The 13,533-nt window shown below is 40.5% G+C and overlaps 1 protein-coding gene across 2 annotated transcripts in view; it reads left to right on the forward strand.

The window, feature by feature from the left end:
• Positions 1–7,505, forward strand: part of prr11 (proline rich 11) — a 35,552-nt gene extending 28,047 nt beyond the window's left edge. For both annotated transcript variants that reach the window (XM_033045769.1, XM_033045770.1), the window contains 2 exons: positions 1,551–1,644; positions 4,139–7,505. In XM_033045769.1, the coding sequence (XP_032901660.1) occupies positions 1,551–1,644; positions 4,139–4,213 (169 nt within the window). In that variant the 3' untranslated portion in view covers positions 4,214–7,505. The remainder of the gene's footprint in view (positions 1–1,550; positions 1,645–4,138) is intronic.
• Positions 7,506–13,533: the final 6,028 nt, after the last annotated feature.

Below are 13,533 nucleotides of genomic sequence, written 5' to 3' on the forward strand. Positions count from 1 at the left end.
GACTGCTGAGTGACCGTCTCTAACAAAGAAATGTAGCTTAAAGCTCTCTAGCTGACTCTCAGTATTACTGCCATCACCCAGTTCTACAGCATCAATATCCTGGGACATGGCTTTCTCCAGCAAATGTAAGACCAAAATCAAATTGAGGGATATGTATTTGATTGCAAGTGACTTGGCTCCCAACTTCCTGAATTTTCCCCCCACTTTCTCGGGGGGCGGGGGGGGGGGGGAAGAGAGGGTGTGACTGGGTCATAAATGTGTTACTCTTCTAATTATTGTGAGAAACATGCTTAATTCTCACACTTTACTCACAATCTAATAGGCTGTATGTTGAGACACAGTTCCCACCTGAACACAAGAATAAAGGGTACTGGAACAGGTCATCTGGTCTTTCAAGCCTGCCCTGTCATGAAATATTATCATGGTTAATCAATGCAGGTGTCAACACCTCTTCTATGTCATTTTTGCATACCCTTCTATCAAATATAAATCCATGTCCACTTTAAATGCTTCTAATGATCTGACTCTCACTGCCCACTCAGGCAGGGAATTCCAAAGATTTGCCACCATCTGCAAGAAGAAATTCCCATGTACTTCAGTTTTACATGACTGGCCTCTAGTTGTGTCTCCTTATTTAAGACCCGACCATGAGTGAAGACATTCTAACACCTCCCTCGTCAAGCACCCTTTAGAATAATTTTAGTTACCCTTCCTATTCTCATGCCAACTTCCTGTCCCGGGCCATCTCCACTGCCAGAGCAAGGTCACATGCAAACTGCAAGAACAGATCATCAAATTCCACTTGGGTAGCTTATAAATTCAACAGTATGATCATTGAATTCTTCAATTTTAAGCAACAACCACTCCCCCTTCCACTGCCCAATCCACCATTATACCTTCCTCTGTATATCTCACCATTCTTTCTTTATCCTTTTCATCTCCAACCTTTGATACTTACTCCACCTTGACACTTAGCATCTACAGTTTCTTGTCTCTCCTTTTGGATCTTGCACATTTACAATTTCATCTTTCTGAAATTTTTTGACAGTTTTTGCTCCTCCCAAACTGGTATAATCCAGCCCTCGGGCTGTCTCCTCCCATCCCTCAGCCTTCGGGCTCCTCCTCCTCCTTTTTCCTTTCTTCTCCCCGCCACCCCCCATCAGTCTGAAGAAGGGTTTTGGCCCGAAACGTTGCCTATTTCCTTCGCTCCATAGATGCTGCTGCACCTGCTGAGTTTCTCCAGCATTTTTGTGTACCTGGTATAATCCAAATCCAGTTTGTTAGTTGGTGCTGAAATCAGCCTGAATGAGATTAAATAATCTATGCCCAAAGCATTTTCCAGTGTGTGAACCAGTTATGAAAAGCAAAGTCTGTGAACAAGGTTCACCATTTTACAATGCATTTACTAAAATTGCTGTTCAGCACCTTGTACTAATTGAAACCTTGTTGTGAAAATGATATACCTTGCTGCTGAATAATAGATGCTTGTGCATTTTGAGAAGTTGAGTGTTACTGTATGATTGCTTACCCTAAAAGGTGCTTGGTTATAGGAGCCCTGGTGGAACACCCCTCCACAAGGAGAGCAAAGATACTGCGACAGGATTGACACCAGTTATGACCCAAGCATTAAGACGGAAATTTGAGGTAAATTAACTGAAGCATTTGGTTTAAATTGTCTTCCTCCAGCATTTTGGCAACATTAAATATTTTTTAACAAAACAAATTCCCTGAAGTATTTTAAAGGAATTTTTCATTCTGACTTTTGTCTTGAGGGCATTGAATCTCTGATGGTGTAGTTTTGTGGTTGCTCCAGAGATTGTGATTGCCAATAGTCTCTACCTGCCAGGATATCCTCCTCATTCTATTGGTCAATGACCAGCCTCTCTCACTTGTCCATCAACCCAGAGTTAAAAACTAACGATGTTCTGGAGTGTGCATCATCGGTGCTCATCCCAGGCTTGCTGCTCCTATTTTTGCTGCTTTTCCTTAAACACTAGTTTTGAACAAAATACATGCTAACATTCCTCGTGCAAGGCACTTTATTTTTTAAGCAAATTGTATCTATTTAATGTAATACCCACAAAATGTACAGTATTTCCTCTGACGGCTACTGTTAGCATTTCCTGCACACGTATTTGGTATATTCCTGATTCTGCTCCATCCAAGCTTCCCCATGGCTTGCTGAAATGTCAATACACTTTCATTTTACAATAAAGTAAACTTAAATTTTGATTTCTTGCTGATCTGCATCTATGCTTCATCAATCACTTTTCAAATGCCTATGAACCCTGGAGCATCCATTGTAGTGAAGAAAGAAATGGTAAACTATTTTTCACTTTCTTACAACAATGGAGACCACTCGGCTCATCTGTTTTATATGACAAACCTATCCATCTTATGTCCATTAACTTCATCTGATTCCCCACCTACACTCAATTTACAGTGGCGAATTAACCCACCAACTAACCCCTCCTAATTCCTGTTTCTTTGCCCAATTTTGAGTTATTGTAAAGATCATTTTGTTGTTGATCCTGACATGTGTGCTTGTAAGCCCCCGGATAATCTGATGTCTCTGGAGAGTAGATAAATGGACATTTTTATTGCTTTAGAAAATTGTTCACCCTCAACATAATTTGGCTCTTCATTAGCTGCACTTCACAAGAAAGTTTGAGTTTTCATTTGGCATCCTATATTGAGAAATATATTAATAATATAGTGTCCGTATCAAGGTCCTCTTTTGTATCCTGACCATAACCCACGTGGGTCCATCAAGAGTGGATTGAAATTCTGCTTCTGGAATGTATTTCCAGTTAAAGAGGAACCGCATGTAGTTTTACAATTAGCTTGATTACTTGCCCTTAGGTAGACAAAGTGCTGGAGAAACTCGAAGGTAGACAAAAGTGCTGGAGAAACTCAGTGGGTGCAGCAGCATCTATGGAGCGCAGGAAGTAGGCAATGTTTCGGGCCAAAACCCTTCTTTAGACTGGTTTCGGCCCGAAAAATTGCCCATTTCCTTCGCTCCCTAGATGCTGCTGCACCCGCTGAGTTTCTCCAGCACTTTTGTCTACCTTCAATTTTCCAGCATCTGCAGTTCCTTCTTAAACTACTTGCCCTTGGAACAGATGGGCCTCTGGTTGACCTCAAACTTGGTTGTGGAGTTGTATAACATGAACAAAGCCCTTTTGGCCCCAATTGTCCATGCTGCAACCATTCACCTTTTATCTATTCCCCTCATGATTTTGTAATCCTTTTTATACAGTCTTTAGTTTAGGTTTAGTTTAGAGATACAGCGCGGAAACAGGCCCACCGGGTCCGCGCTGACCAGCGATGAACGCATATTAACATTATCCTACACAGTAGGGTCAATTTTTACATTTACCAAGCCAATTTACCTACATACCTGCACCCTTGTTTTCCTTTTATCTCCAGGTATACAAAAAAAATCCCAGCCTCGTGTTGTAACTGAAGCCCTCCAGTCCCAGTGATATCCTTGGTGTCACTTCCACTTTTTTTTTTAAGGAGGCATTTTTCTCCAAAGCATTGCCTGGGCAAAAGTCTTAATGTAACAATAAAATTCATGTTTATATCTAAACTGAAGTGACAACTTTAGTACTAGTAGTTTAATTATCTGCCTACCCTGGCATTAATTTATTCAAAAATACTGTTTCTTTCTGTGAGAAAGGCACATGAAAAACAGGTTGTTATAAAATTCTGACCTAGACTAACAAAACCTATATTTGTTTGACTTTGTGAACAGTTTAGTTTTGAGGTATATCTCGGAATCAGGTCCTTCAGCTTACAAAGCCTGCACTGACCAGCAATCTCTGCACATAACACTATCCTACTGGGGACAATTTACACATACACCAAGCCAATTAACCTACATACCTGTTCGTCTTTGGAGTGTGGGGGGGAAAACCAAAGATCTCGGAGAAAACCCAAACGGTCACGGGAAAACGTACAATCTCCGTACAGACAGCGCCCATAGTCAGGATCGAACCCGGGTCTCCGGTGCTGCAAGTGATGTAAGGCAGCAACTCTACCGCTGTGCCACCCAGAACTGTTAAACCTTGCCGTTTTGTATAATCCATGATGTTGAAGTTACATTTGAATTAACAAGCTTTAAACTCTATTTCAGATGGCTCATCCTAAAAGTCCTCCTCAATGCTGCTCCTCACCAAACACCAGCTTTGATGAGCAACATGCTTGCTAATTTTGCTTGTGCAATGTATTTTTTTTTTAAATCAAATGACAAGCCATGTAAATGTGTATACATTTAAATGTACTTTTTACAATGTTTATACAAATGGATTATAGCTGCTTATTTCATATGTACTTTTAATCATTTTTGATCATTATTCATGGTCAGCCTGCAGTGTGTTGTGAATCTTCAACGGTTAACTGATGCTCTTCACATATTTGCATGATTTGCACTACTCCAGGGAGTGAATCTGCAGACTGCGTAAGGGGAAAAGGCTGGTCAGTCCCTACAGATCAAAATATTTATTTGGGGTGTGTGGGGGGGGGGGGCAAGAATGGCTCTACTTTTTAGATTGAACCTGCAATTTATAAATTGCAACTTTTACAGTTATTTGACTTTTTAAAATATGTTTTTAAGACTATACATCATACTTTATTAAATTATTCACTGTTGGCTTTAATTCCAATCCCCTTGCATCTTTTTAAATGTTGGACGTGAGAAATCATTTAGGGAGAAAATTTTCATGATTTCTGGGGTGGGGGGGGGAGTCTAAAATCTGTTTTCTTTGACATGTGTCCCAGTTATTGGGGCTGATTTGAAGTTAATGATCCCTGATCATGGAACTTGCCCAGTTCACGATTCAAGGACATTATAAATAAACCAATAATCAGCAAAACCTTTGAATATCAGCGCTTTGCAGCATTGCAAATGCTACAAGCTTACACTTGGTGTTGAAATTAGCGCCTTGATAATTAGCAGGAATTAAGTAAACTGGACCTGGAGTAATTACTAACTTGTACGAACTAGAAAGTGTTCAACTTTCTCTAGCACATAAACACAAGCTTGATTTTTTTTCCCCCTCCCTTTAGAAAAACAATGTCACTAGTATCATCTCTTTCACTTCACATTTTAATAAAACTCCAGATGTTCATGGTTCACTATTTTTGTACCAACCAGCTTTTGCGTGGTGCTGTGCAAAAATCTCGCTATTCAATTTTATTCTAACCAGTAGAAACCAAACATGTTAAGTATTCTGTATCAGGAACTACTGGGAAGCTCAATTAAGAATTTAAGGACCCCCCCCCCCCCCCCACCCCATAACAGCATTGGTGAGCTCTTTCCCCATCACGTTCCTTGAGGTTTGATGTAATTCCTTGCAACCGAGAAGTAGTGATGGTGATCATTATTCACAAGCTTCAGAATGGATGTTCCAAAACTATATTTATTACTTGATTTGAGATGAATGACATTTAACGAGTTTTACCAAACAAAACAAGAACAGTTGGTTGTAATATTTCTGTTATATCCCAATGTTGTGTGTATCTCGCTCATTTTGTGGGAACTCGTATGGAATTACCAAGTGAGAGAGAATTTAAATTTAAATGTTGCTATTTAATCAGTGCCATTCCTGTTTTGGTCGTAAAAGACTGTAAAAAGAATTGGTTGAACTGTTGATGATAGTCATGTAATGTGATTTCTAACTTGTTTTCAAATTACCATTGAGATTTTAACTGCGTGCAAGAAATAAACTGGCTAATTTCATTCAAACTACTTTATTTGCAATGAAAAAGGCAATATCTTAGAGCTCTTAAAGATAGCGAAGTCAAGGGATATGGGGAGAAGGCAGGAACGGATTACTGATTGTGGATGATCAGCCATGATCACAGTGCTGGCTTGAAAGGCGGAATGGCCTACTCTTGTGTCTATTGTCTATCATTGAATATCAATATTCTGCAAGATGCCTTGCACCATTCTGTCAATAGTTGAGCAAGCCTGTGTTACTGGAATTAATAACAGTATATCGTATGAGCTGTCTTAAAACCCATTTTTTAAAATAAATAAATAAATGGATAGAATTCAGCCAAGACTTAAATTGTCAAAAGGCACAAAGTATTGGGGTCAGGCAACATGGATAGGTGACATTTTGGGTCAGGACCCTTCAGTCTGAATGGTTCCAACCTGAAATGTTATGTATCCATGTTCTCTCGAGATGTTGCTTGACCCATTGAGTTACTCCAGGACTTTGGTTTTTTGTAAATCAGCATCTGCTGTTCCTTGTGTCTCTGATCTTGTTTAGTTGTCATATGTGCCAGCAATGGCACAATTAAATTCTTATCCACAGCCGCTTAAGGCCCATAAGTGCCATAATGCACATAGATATATATTCATCAATAATGCAATAAATTCATAATCATTAATGTTCAGTAACCAAGCAATAATAATGCAAAACCAAAGTCCATTGTGCAAGTGAAAGTACAGTCCATAGTAGGTCATAGTTGCTGAGGTTAATTTTGTCATGTTTGAGAGTCTAATGGTCGCTTGGAAGAAGTTGTTCTTGAACCTGGAGATCAGTTTTCAGGCTCCTGTACCACCTTCTCAATGGTAGTAGCAAGTTGAGACCATAGCTAGGGTGGTGTGGGTCTTTGGCATTAACTGTCCTTTTGAGGTAGCGCCTCCTGTAAATCCATTTCATGGTGGGGCAGTCAGTTTCCATGATGGATTTGTCAATGTCAACCACTCTCTGCAGCCTCTGTGCTTTTGGGTGTTCAAGCTGCTGAACCAGGCCATGATCCAACTAGTTGATATGTTCTCTACTGTACACCTTTAAGTTTAAAAGCGTATTTGACATACTGAATCTCTTCAATCTTCTAAGAAAATTGAAGGATTGATGTGCATTCTTCGTGATTGTGTCAGTGTGCTGAGCCCAGGACAAATTTTCAGAGATATGCATGCCCAGGAACTCAAGGTGTTGATTCTCTCCATCACCATCCTGTCGAGTTGTTCATGGAGCTGTACAGCTGGCTATGCAGTCATTGGTATAGAGTGAGCAGAGCAGGGGGCTAAGCACATTGTCTTGAGGTGCTCCTGTGTTGATGCTTATTGAGGAAGTGTTGTTGCCAATTTGTACTGATTGTGGTCTGCTGATGAGGAAATTGTTTCCAAATCAAAATAAAATGCTACAGATTTTTTTAAATTACATAATGAAGCACTTTGAATCCAGATTTGTCTTGGAAGTCTTTCACAAAACTAGTCTTGTAAATTTGTTCAATAAAAACAACACCTTATCTCTAACTAAATAGTGGTACTTTGACAAAGATATTAACCCAAAAAAATCAGCCAGTACCAAAGATTGCACTGTTCCCAATAATTGTAAAGTTGAAATAGTTCTCAAAAGGTTAAGTTTTCAACTTTAAAAACATTTTGTATTGACATTTTTTAGCATTTGTCTGTAATACATTTTAGCCTCCGGCTCATATTGCAATGAACTGCTTCTATATTTATTTAATAAACATTGAGAAATGAATAAATGTACATTTTATTCAATTTGATTCAGTGATCTACCCAAAAATACAACCATGAATGATGCGGGAATGCCAAATCAGATTCAGATTCAGATTCAGATTCAATTTTAATTGTCATTGTCAGTGTACAGTACAGAGACAACGAAATGCATTTAGCATCTCCCTGGAAGAGCGACATAGCAAATGATTTAAATAAATAATAATAAGTGATAATAAGTGTCCGGGGGGTGGGGGGGGTGATTGGCAGTCACCGAGGTACGTTGTTGAGTAGAGTGACAGCCGCCGGGAAGAAGCTGTTCCTGGACCTGCTGGTTTGGCAACGGAGAGACCTGTAGCGCCTCCCGGATGGTAGGAGGGTAAACAGTCCATGGTTGGGGTGAGAGCAGTCCTTGGCGATTCTGAGCGCCCTCCGCAGACAACGCTTGCTTTGGACAGACTCAATGGAGGGGAGCGAGGAACCGGTGATGCGTTGGGTAAATGCTGATGTTTTCTGTTAATCTAATCCTGCAGGCAGGAGTGCACATGTGCAAGCTTTGTTGCATTTTGTGTGCAACCTAATTGAACAAAGGGCCGCTATCCAAGCGACAACAGACACTGGTTTACCAGATTATAGGAATGGGGGATTTCATATGCAAGAACAGAATGGAGAACTGCAGATACCCTCCTTCCTGCAGAGAAGATTTAATGTAAGTGTATAAGATCAGGATGAGTTTACTTGTAGAGCAGCTTTACTTACCCTCCAATGGATATGCCCATCCATCCCCGGGCATTTCCCTGCAACCAATGGAGGTGCATCTGCTCTCTCCACCTCCTCTTTTAGGGTCTTAAACAGTCCGTCCAAGTGAGATGGAAGTTTACTGTTCATTCCCATTTTATCTATTGCATTTGATGCTCTGCTATAAATGGGCAAGACCAACCTTAGCTTAGACAGCCACATTGCAGAACACGCATGTTCTGTCACCCAAGGACAGCTGGAGCGCCTGGTTGCTTGCCTTTCCATTCCCATTTCTGGAATGGGACCTTTCTGCCCTCGGCCTCCTCCACTGCCAGATTGAAGTCGCATGCAAACTGAAGAAACAGCACCTAATACTCTGCTTGGGTATAGCAAAAGCATGAACATCAATTTCTGACTTTAAGTTAAACACCCCCACCAACTCCTCATCTACTAAGCTTCCTGCTCCCCACTACTTTCATTCCACTCCCCCACTACATTCTTTCCCCCTCATCACCCATGCCAATCTATGCCCCCCCCCCCCCCTCTCTACCCACCATCCTTCCCTCTGGTTCTGCATTTCACTCTTCACCTTCTTTTTTTTAATCCGGTTCCACTATCTGCAGCCCTTTGTCTTCTCCACATCATCTCCAGCTTTGGTTTCTCTCTCCACTCTTCTCTCCTCCACCTGACTCATCTGCTAATGGAACTCCTCCTTAGCTGGATCGATTTATCACGCCATTTTGTCCCACCCCTTCCTACCAGATCTATTTCCCTCCACTCCACCAGTCTGAATATGAGTTCCAAACTAAAATGTCATTTATCTGTTTCGCTCCATGGATCATGCCTGATACTACAGCAGTTTGTTAATGCACCCTTTAAAAGTACTTAATTCAACATATAGGTTCTGTCTGAGGAAGGATTTCAAAGAAGCACCTGCAGTTCCTTCCTGTACATTTCCTCAACAGAGTTTACCGTTTGGTTCACCTCCACGCCTTGAGAGAACATTTAGAAACATATTACCTTTCCCTGGTATTATTAACATACGGTATCTTTAACCCATAAATTATTTGTAGAGCAACCCATTCACACACAGCTATTTTTCCTTCCCTCTCCCTCAATTGCCTGTACGATTCTCCTTTGCAATTTCAAATTAGGGAGTTGGAGAAAGGGATGGGGGAAGGAACGATGTGACAGGTGGTCAGCTCATGGTGAAGCCGGCAGAAATGCCTGAGAATGGCATGTTGGTTGCAGAGGTGAATGGGATGAGGCGAGGACCAAGGGATCTCTATCCCTGTTCTTTCTGGGGGGAGGTGAGAGCAGAACAGTGGGCAACAGAGGAGACGTGGGTGAGGGCTCCATCTACAATTGAATGAATGCTGCGGTTGAGATACACATACTTACTTTATTAGTCAAGTATGTTTTGCAACATGAAGAATTTGATTTGCCATAGTCATCCTAATAAAACGCAACAGAACACAAAATACATTTTACCATAAACATCCACCACAGTGACTCCTCCACATTCCTTACTGATGGAAGGCAAAAAAAAGTTCAATCTCTTGCCTTCTTTGTTCTCCCGCGATCAGAGACCTCGAGCCTTCCGTTGATGGGACGTTCTTGACTCCCGTAGCCGGCAGCAGCCCCTCTGCATCAGGGCGATAAAGCTCCTGCATCGGCGGGGGGGGGGGGGGGGGTCAGTTCCCCACGCTGGGCGATCGGCCCCCAGGTCGGGGCTTGTCGTACGGTTTTGGATGGCAAGTCCACGCCCCCGCAGTGGGACTCAAAGTCAGTCCCGAGCAAGGCCTCCAGCTCCATGATGTTAGGCCGCAGAGCGACCAGAGATACGACCCGGAAAACAAGCGCATCTTCGGCAAGGTAAGAGATTAAAAAATAGTTTCCCTTGGCCCCCTCCCCTTCCAAGGCTGTCATTGAGGATCTATGTTTATTAAGTATATGCATAGAGGGAAAGGTGTTAGGAGAAGCAATAAATAGTGTAGATACCTGATATCCTGGCAGAGATACTTGGAAACTGAGCCAGAGCCAGAGCCACATGGGTTTATATTAAAATGGTTACTGCTCTTCAAGATTACTTTATTTGCTACAAAGCATTTTGAGATGCCAGATTGAAAAGACCTCTTATAAGACAAATCAATTTAAAAGACACACTGCTTCACTCAACCTTCACAATGAAATTAAAAAGCAATTAAAAGAAAGGGAGAATGACAGGCTGAAAAGAAAGGCTGCATTTATTTACCACGTATCACACATCTCAGAAATCACCAAATCACTTTTAGCCAATTAAATGGTTTAAGAAAAGTGGTAGCCAGTTTAGAAACAGAAAAAAAGGTCCTGGCCCGCTGAGTTACTCCAGCAATTGTGTCTATTTTTACAAAAAGCAAGATTACACTGACGGGTATGGGTTTGATTGAAAGAAAAATATTAACATGGATCTTTTGTTAATTCTTTGAATTTGATTCAGTGAACTGTTTATGACCATCTTGGATTACCATCTGAACATAAAGAAGACAACTCCAACATTGTAGATCTCCATCAGTATGTCCATCATGTGTCTAGGTACCTTGACCAGGTGGTACCCTGCTGTCAGCGCTATAATTGTCTCTATTACATTGCAAGCTTTTGATTTAAAATGTTAAATGATCACAGTATGCAGTAAATTGAAAATATTTTAATTCTGCCTACTATCTGCCTGCCTTCTGCTGGCTTGAAGGGTCTCCTCTGCACTTATTGTCTATTGTCTAATATGCAGGCTGTGAACACCCTGCAATCTGACAGCTTGGGACACCCCAACAGTTTAAAGAATGCTCTGGTCTGGACCTATGAAGAGATTTGCTGTCTTGATGGCAGAAAATGTTAAGTGTTTGCAGAACAGAAGCCACTGGGAGAAAAGCAGCAGAAATAAACTAAGCTCGCAAACCAACCTCCTTTGTCTTTCTATCTGATAAAGGGGATTAATAATCAGTACTTTTCTGTAGAATATTGCAAAATAAGTTTTTTTTTATAAACCCTGATACAGAATTACACTGCTAATTAAGTGGAGTCACAATTCTATGCATAAACTCTTTACAAATGAATAATTCATGGTCAAAGTCTATTATAAATATGGTAATTTCCAAACCCTGGAACCATCATTCAGAAACCACGTGACGTTCTAACTGCCCTATTTTCTCACTAATTGTAATCTCTTCCCAACCACCATCTACTGTCGTTTGTCAGAATTTTCTTAATGCTCGATATAAAGTAGAAAACTAACAGTGTCTGTCTGCTGCTAATTAACTCCTTTTTCATAAATGAAAAGGTACCCAAAATCCTGACCTTAATCAGGAGTCAGATTTCGCTCACACTGATCATACCAAACCAAATTTGAAATTTTTGAGGGATATGTCCAAAGTGGTAGCAAATACACATAGAAACAAAAGCTCATTGCACAACCTAGCAAGATAGGCAGCAAAGGAAATATTTTGCTTACTTGCCTTTACTAGTCATGTCAGAGACTATAGGATTAAACTACAGTCATAGAGTACTGCAGACAGTTCAGATCACCACACTACAGTAAAGATAATAACCCTACAGAGGGTGGGAAAAATGAGCATGTTGCAAGGTGAATTTTAGTTGGAGAATATTTTTTAATATAATATTGAAGGAGGAGGGGAGATCTATTCATGGAGTATTAAAAGGTGATCCAAGTAGACCTCTTTTCCTTGGCGAAAGATCGATAATTAGTAGATTTTAGATCAAGTTGACTCTACATCAATAAGGTCCTGAAGGAGAATAAAGCTACTGTTGGCAGTTTGTAGACTGGGTAAGTTATTTTAGTAACTACCCAGAAATTTCTGATCTAAATGTTGATTTCCAAATTTCCAGTATTGAAAATAATGTTTATGTTTATTTCTCTTAAATTGCAACATGGGATTCAAATATCAGGCCATCATATGCAAGGCAGATAACATGGTCTGATTAACCACAGCAATGATTGACGTTTGCAAAGTGTGGGCATCTTTCATGTTTCCATTCACTTATTTAAAATAATAAACAAAGGTAATTTATTCATATAATAAAAAGATCTTGCATTGAATGGTGCCGCATTGATTGGTATGGATTTCACTGCAGAAATAGATACTGTCTCTAGGAAAGCACCTTAGTAACATGGAGTCATACGGCATGGAAACAGGCCCTTTGGCCCAATTTGTCCCTGCCCAGTAAGATATCCCATCTATGCTAGTCCCACCTGCCCACAATTGGCCCATATTCTTCAAGATCATTCCTATCCATGGTCCTGTCCTTTAAATGTTGAAGTACCTGCCTCAACTATCTTCTCTGGCAGCTCGTTCCATATACCCATAGCCTGTGTGAAATGCAATGCAAATGACCATTGGTCACATGCTACAATTCTTAAAGTGGCATAAACTCATTTTACATTTGTTAGACGCAAATTTTCTCATGTTTAACTTAATCTGTAGTTTTGACCAGGGAGTAATTTGAATATTTGAGTGTTTTCCCCATAGTAATTTTGTCCAGGACCTAGATAGTGGAGGATATTATGAAATGATTTAGCTCACTGCAAAGTGGTGAATGTTTTATTAATTCAGAAAAGATGTGCTTAAAATCGTGAAATTGGTAAAATAAATAGAAACTATTTCTGCTGATATATGGAGATGGTAATTAAGGATATTGCTTTGAGATTGTCTAGGAAGATATAGAGAGAGGTTTATGATATTAGAACATAGAATGGTAGAGCACAGAAATAGGCCCTTTGGCCCACAACGTCCATGCCGAACATAATGCCCAGTTAAATTCATCTTGAGAGTCAAGAGTGTTTTATTGTCATATGTCCCGGATGGGACAATGAAATTCTTACTTGCTGCAGCACAACAGAATATGTAAGCATAGTACATAACGGGGGAAGAGAAAAAAAAAAGAAAAAGTTCAATAAATAACAAATATAGTGCAATAATAATATAGTCTTTTGCATTTCAGAGCTCAGAGCTTACTTGTTGTTGTGTTTAAGAGTCTGATGGCTGTAGGGAAGAAACTGTTCCTGAACCTGGATGTTACAGTATTCAGGTTCCTGTACCTTCTTCCTGATGGCAATGGTGAGATGAGTGTGTGGCCAGGATGGTGTGGGTCCTTGATGATCCTGGACGTTCAAGTTGCCGAACCAGGCCACGATGCAACCAGTCAGAATGCTCTCTACCGTGCACCGGTAGAGGTTTAGGAGAATCCTCTTCGACATGCCGAATCTCCATAATCTCAGGAAGTAGAGTCTCTGATGTGCCTTCTTTATATTTGCATCGGTG

The sequence above is a fragment of the Amblyraja radiata genome, chromosome 28 (assembly GCF_010909765.2).
Source record: "Amblyraja radiata isolate CabotCenter1 chromosome 28, sAmbRad1.1.pri, whole genome shotgun sequence".
Classification (NCBI taxonomy): domain Eukaryota; kingdom Metazoa; phylum Chordata; class Chondrichthyes; order Rajiformes; family Rajidae; genus Amblyraja; species Amblyraja radiata.